This window comes from Primulina tabacum, chromosome 15 (genome assembly GCF_025594145.1).
Source record: "Primulina tabacum isolate GXHZ01 chromosome 15, ASM2559414v2, whole genome shotgun sequence".
Taxonomy (NCBI): Eukaryota; Viridiplantae; Streptophyta; class Magnoliopsida; order Lamiales; family Gesneriaceae; genus Primulina; species Primulina tabacum.
The window spans coordinates 13,399,556-13,406,620 of NC_134564.1; the positions used below are offsets into that span (position 1 = coordinate 13,399,556).

The 7,065-nt window shown below is 42.4% G+C and overlaps 1 protein-coding gene across 1 annotated transcript; it reads left to right on the forward strand.

The window, feature by feature from the left end:
- The first annotated feature begins 374 nt into the window (after window positions 1–374).
- Window positions 375–1,433, forward strand: LOC142525881 (uncharacterized). Its single transcript, XM_075630168.1, has 2 exons — window positions 375–536; window positions 582–1,433. The coding sequence occupies exons 1-2, from the start codon at window positions 375–377 to the stop codon at window positions 1,431–1,433; spliced, it is 1,014 nt and encodes a 337-aa protein (XP_075486283.1).
- Window positions 1,434–7,065: the final 5,632 nt, after the last annotated feature.

Sequence of the window (7,065 nt, forward strand, 5' to 3'; positions counted from 1 at the left end):
CATTTACGCTGTATATTTTGTGAGCAAATAATCCAGATAAGATCAAGCTATGAAAATCCAAATCCCGATCGAGTGAAAGGCGGAAACAACCCATACTATTTTTCTCTCTTTCTTGTTATCTTTCTGTTTTCAACGTGCGAGATACAAGCATATTGGTTTCCTAACTTTTATGTTTTCTGTTTAGTTTTCCTTAGTATAAAAGTACTGTAAGTAGGTAGACTTCAACCACCACGAATAGAATTCTTCTTTGTCATTCAGTCCAACAGTGAATCCTTATTTTCTTTCTTTTGGACGTATGTTTTCTGGGTTTAAAGCTAACATTTGGTATCAGAGCTTCCAGTGTAAAATGTCCAAGTATTCACAACTTCACTAAAATGTCGATTATCCACCAGAATACAGCGAAAGAGAACAGCGGAGTGTCGTTTCACTATCCAATTTTGACCCCCCACAACTATGCAACATGGGCGATAAAGACAGAGGCGATTCTTGATGCCCAAGGAGTTTGGGAGGCGGTGGAGCCGACTGAAAGAGCACTGGTGGATGGAAAAAAGGATAAGGCAGCATGAGCATACATCTTGCAGTGCGTTCCAGAACGCATCCTTCTCCAGATCGCAAAGAAGAAGACAGCAAAGGATACTTGGGATAGCCTCAAGATGAGGTACCTGGGTGGTGATCGAGTCAAGAAGGCGCGTGTACAGACACTAAAGAGCGAATTTGACGCTCTTCGGATGAAGGAGACCGAGACAATTGATGAATTCGTCGGAAAACACAGTGCAATAAACAGCAAGTTTTCCACCCTTGGTGATACACTTGAAGACTCCTCTCTGGTCAAGAAGTTGCTCGACTCCGTACCTGAAAAATTCTTTCCCATCGTCGCCGGGATCGAACAATTCTATGACCTCGAGACCATGCCATTTGAAGAAGCTATAGGGCGATTAAAAGCATATGAGGAACGAACAATGCGATTACGTGGCAACATCAACGGTACTGAGGGTCAAATTTTATTCAATCATGCCGAATGGCAAGCACGACAGAAGGGGAGTAATAGTGACACCTCGTTAGGAGGAAAGGGGCGTGGGTCCAGCGGCCCCGATCGTGGCAAATGGCTTGGACGAGGGCGTGGTCGGGGTCGTGCTGGGCTGCGCAAAGACAATACAGGAGGTAATAGCAGCACCAACAGTGGTACTCGTGACAAGAGTCACATAAAGTGTTTCAATTGTGAGAAAATGGGACATTATGCATCTAAATGCCACAGCAAGCGTCGTGACGATGAAGCTCATCTCACTCGCGCCACCGATGAAGAACCAGCACTGTTGATGGCCGTGTCCCAGGAGGTGACGCACACTAGGCGTGAACAGCAAGATGCTATACTACTCAGCGAAGAGAGGCTATTACCAGAGATGTACCGTGGTGACAAGAATGGAGAAAAATGAAGACATCTGGTACCTTGACAATGGTGCTAGCAATCACATGACTGGGCATCGCTGAGAAGTTCCAAGAAATGGATGAAGCTGTCATCGGGAGGGATAAGTTCGACGATGGATCAACTATCCAGATCATGGGAAAAGGGACGGTTGTGTTTGATTGCAAGAACGGCGATCAGAAAGTCCTCCAAGAGGTATACTACATTCCCAAACTTTGTAGTAATATTATAAGTCTTGGACAAATGATAGAAGACGGGAACGAGGTACACATGAGAGGAGATACCATGAAGGTGTTTGACAGGAGTGGGAAGCTCTTGATGTTGGTGAAGCGAACACAAAATCTCTTGTGCAAGATACAGCTAAAGACATTCAAGCATATTTGTCTCCTAACAAGCCTAGATGACCCAGCATGGTTATGGCATGCGAGACTCGGCCATGTCAACTTCTATGACTTGAAGCTCTTGAGGAGAAGAAAATGGCAGTTAGTGTGCCATTGCTAACCCAGCCAAACAAGTTATGTGAGGGGTGTGTGATAGCCAAGCATCCAATGTAACGTACCGTACTTTTACTATTCAAAATTTACGGAAAAATTTAAAATTTTCTTAATTGAAACGTGAACATTCAAAATTCGATAAAAGAGATAAACTGTACGTCTCACAAGTTGTTGCAACAAAAGATTTGAAATTTAAAGTTTGACAAAAGTATTGAATGTTTTCATAAACTTAAAACATGGCGGTTCTCGGGTTTAGCCTCCCGCTCAGTCCAAGCCAGCTCATTGGTCCCCACCTTCAGTCTCCTCAAAAACATCCTCACCTGCATCGATCAAGTCTAGTGAGTCTAAAGACTCAACACGTATAAACTGGGAGTTATGAATAATATGTAATAAAACCACATGCAACTTTAAAATAGAACGTACATACTTGAAACTTGAACTCACACTAAACATGATCATACGTACATAACTTAGACGTGCCATATCGTAAAACTTTTCATAAACATGTTTGCATACTTGTACATAATTGAACATACATGAACTTCATAATTTTTGCGTAAAGACATGTTTCAAAGCAAGTGAGCCCATTACATAAATCGCCTGATCAGACTAAACCACAGTACTGGGATGACAGAGACGAATCCACTGCCACATACATGAGATCTCCGTTCATGCTTTAACGGGTGGATTGGTCCCCATTCATGCTTTAATGCTTTCCAATCCTGATCTAAACCCGTTCATGCTTTAACGGGGTGGGTTGGTCCCCGTTCACGATTTAACGCTTTCCAACCCCATACATAAATTGGTCACAAGACATTTAGCATACCTCAAAAACTTGAAAATATTTTCTTGCACGTCAACATACTTACTTGGCGTTGCGGGATTCGTTGGACTTCGATCGGGGCCGTTGCTGCACAAACTAACATGAATTCAAATGATTAACTTGCATAACTTAGACGTAAGTATTCGTGCTCACCACCGAATTAAATAAATAACTTAAGACATTCTAAAACACTCGGGACTTGACCTCATATAATCATTGCGTTGAACCATGATATGAAAAACCGAAGAGCACAATAAAGTTTTCCCAAAACAGGTGCTACACGGACCCCGTGCCCAAGTCCGGCTACGGGTCCGTGTAGGTTCGCTAAAAGACCTACCGAAAAGAGGGAAGGTACACGGACCCCATGCTAGGGTCCGTGTAGGGGTCTGGGTAGCCTCGCAAATTTGGCACCGAAAAGAAACAAAGACACGGACCCCGTGCCCTGGTCCGTGAGGGGGTCCGTGTACATACGGGAAGAGCAAACTCACAAAATTTCAATATACGCGATGCTTATCATTCTAGACTCGGTTGTACGAACCATGAACCGACACCCCGAGACCCATCCTAGCATGCCATAACATTGAACCAAATTCGTAAAAGCACCCAAAGCAACGACGTCTACCCTATGACACATACAATTCAAAAACGTGGCAATTGACACCAAATTGATTCCTACGACTTCTAGTGGATTCGAGTGCCTATCGACACTAAACGACATATCAAATAACAATCCAACATCATACTAAGCATACCTAGATGCAGCAACGATCACCCGTCGATCCCCAACGAAGCCTGCAACAATAAAATCTCGAGAACACATCAATACATAATTTTCTGAAAAAAGTAGTTTGAGCATTCCCACGAAAAATGTCATAACTAACTCAATTTTTATCAAAAAATTTGAAATTTGCTGTCAAATCGAAGGTATCAAAAAGTTCTACAATTTTCGTGTTCAAATTTTTCTCAGAATAATGACCGAAAAGTCGCAGTAATTAAAAAATACAGTAAAAACGAGTTTTCAGATCTAAAAATTATTTCAAAACTGATCCAAACCATTTTCCTCTCAAACAACGAACGTCATAAATGAATTTCTTTTTGCATAAAAATAACACAACACATAATATGACGAGATCAATGCAGAAATAACAGAATATATGTGCCTTTTGATAATTACAATTACCGAACGACGATACCGAAGCGGAGACGGAGTGAGGGTTGATCCGGGACGAACGTGGCGCTATAATCCTTGAAGGAAACCAATGAAAAGGTGCTGGAAAATGAAGGGGATAGGGGCGGCTACTCTGAAATTTAGAACCCTAGGTTTTTGCTCTCCAAAAATAATAATGAAAGTGCAAGGGAGATGGGGTGTGTGTGTAGGCATGAATAAGTGTGTGTAAAAGTGTGTGTGTGCGTGAGTGGTGTAGTTAAATTAGGGAAATTATTGCTTAATTAAATAATTAGACACCAATTAAAATTTAATCAAACACTAACTTAACAATTTCCCTAATTGAAGTAAAAATACACACTAATTTTACAAAATTTACAAATTAGTAAAATAAGATACACAATGCTAATTTTAAAATTCTAAAGTCACTAGATAAACAATTAAGGCTTTTTTTAAAAAAAAAATACTAAAGCTTAGTAAATTCTTTAAAATATCACATCCTCAACAATAAAATACCACATTTTAAAATTACCAAAAATCGTCCCCGGTCTCATCTCCTCGACCCCGCCTCGAGTAATCGCCTGAAACATGAAACTTGAAACAAAAAACATTTTAACGTGCATAACATAAACATTAAAATAATACAATTTAAATAAATCATGCATCACTAACATCACTTTAAACTTAAATAAAATATTAACAATTTAAATAATGCATGGGTTATACGTGTACTGAATTTGGGCACTACAGTTCATCCCCCACTTATAAAAATTTCGTCCTCGAAATTAAATCTTACCGAACAACTCCGGTTAGCGGCTCCTCATATACGCTTCTGACTCCCAATTGGCTTCGTCCACTGATTGGTTCAGCCACTTGACTTTGACCAGCTTGGTCACCTTGTTCCGAAGTCTATGCTCCTATCTGTCTAGGATTTGGACAGGTCTCTCCTCATAAGACGGATCTGGAGCAAGCTGCAACGGCTCATATCTCAGAACATGCGAAGGTTTAGCTAGGTACTTCCTCAGCATCGAGACATGGAACACATTGTGTACCCCGGCCAGATTCGAAGGAAGGGCAACATGATAAGCTAGTGTCCCAACTCTGTCAAGAATCTCGAAAGGTCGAATAAACCTCGAACTCAGTTTGCCTTTTTTCCCAAATCTCATAACACCTTCATGGGTGCTATCTTTACAAAAACATGATCACTTACTGCAAACTCGAGATCTCTCCTTCTCTTATCAGCATAACTCTTTTGGCGACTTTGGGCGGTCCTCATCCTGTCTTGGATCTTGACCACCACATCTGCGGTCTGCTGAACTATATCTGGACCAAGTTTTGCTCTTTCTCCGACTTCATCCCAATGAATCGGCGATCTGCACTTCCTACCATACAATGCCTCGTAGGAAGCCATACCTATAGATGCTTGGAAGCTGTTGTTGCAGGTAAACTCCACTAGAGGTAGCTTAGATTCCCAAGTCCCCTGGAAGTCGATCATACAGGCTCACAATAGATCCTCCAAAATTTAAATCACTCGCTTAGACTGGCCATCTGTCTGCGGGTGAAAAGCGGTACTGAAAAGCAACTTCGTCCCCATGGCTGCATGTAAGCTCCTCCAAAAGGACGATGTAAATCTTGGGTCCCTGTCAGACACGATTGAAATTGGGATCCCGTGCAATCGAACTATCTGCCTGATATAGAGCTCCGCATACTGCGTCATGGAGAAAGTCGTCTTTACTTGTAAGAAGTGCGCTGACTTAGTGAGTCGATCCACTATAACCCAAATAGAATTTGATCTCTGACTGACCTCGGCAAACCAACCACAATGTCAATTGTAATATTCTCCAATTTTCAATCCGGGATGGGGTGTGGCTTAAGCATTCCTACTGGCCTCTGATGCTCTGCCTTCACCTGCTGACAAGTGAGGCATTCAGACACGAATCTGCGGATGTCTCGCTTCATCCCTGGCCACCAATACAAAATCTGCAAGTCCCTGTACATTTTGGTGCCTCCTGGGTGAATGGAATACAGAGATGCATGTGCCTCTGTCAGAATATCCTCCCTGATCGAATCAACGCTAGGCACCCACATTCTGCCTCTGTATCTCACAATACCATCTGACACTGTGTAGAGTACACTGCCCTTGGCTTCGTCCTTCAGCCTTCATTTTTGTAACTGCTCATCTGAAGGCTGACATGTACGAATACGGTCAATCAAGGAAGATTGGACTGTCAGATTAGACAGCCTCGGAGCTCTGCCCTTGCGATAAACTTCTAAGCCAAACCTTGAATCTCAGACTGAAGAGGTCTGTGCACTGACAACTGTTCCACAAATGCGAATTTCCGGCTCAAGACGTCTGCCACTACATTAGCTTTCCCCAGATGGTAGCTAATTTCACAGTCGTAGTCTTTTACTAACTCCAGCCACCGTCTCTGTCTCATATTCAGTTCTTTCTGCGTGAAGAAGTACTTGAGACTCTTGTGATCAGTGAATATCTGACACTTCTCGCCATACAAGTAGTGTCTCCAAATCTTCAACGCAAAGACGACAACGGCTAATTCCAGATCGTGAGTCGGATAATTCTTCTCATGCACCTTCAACTGTCTGGAAGTATAAGCTATCACCCGACCATGTTGCATCAACACTGCGCCTAACCCGAGCTTAGATGCATCGGTGTATAGCACAAAATCCCCTTGCCCTGTTGGCATGGCTAACACTAGCGCTGAAATAAGAGTTTTCTTCAAAGTATTGAATCTCTTCTGACATTCATCGCTCCAAACGAATTTAGCATTCTTCTTGGTCAGTGAAGTGAGTGGCACTGCTATGGACGAAAACCCCTGAATAAACTTACGGTAGTAACCGGCTAAACCCAGAAAGCTGCGGATCTCTGAAGCATTCTTCGGTTCAACCCATTCCTTAACGGGTGCCACCTTTGCTGGATCCACTACTAGACACTATGTGACCCAAAAACGCTACCTTTTCCAACCAGAATTCACACTTACTGAACTTCGCAAATAACTTGCGACTCTGTAGGGTCTGCAAAACTGTCCTCAAATGCTGGCTATGCTCCTCATGGCCTTTCGAGTAGAAAAGAATATCGTCAATGAACACTATGACGAATTAGTCCAAGTAGGGCTGGAATACTCGGTTCATGAGGTCCATG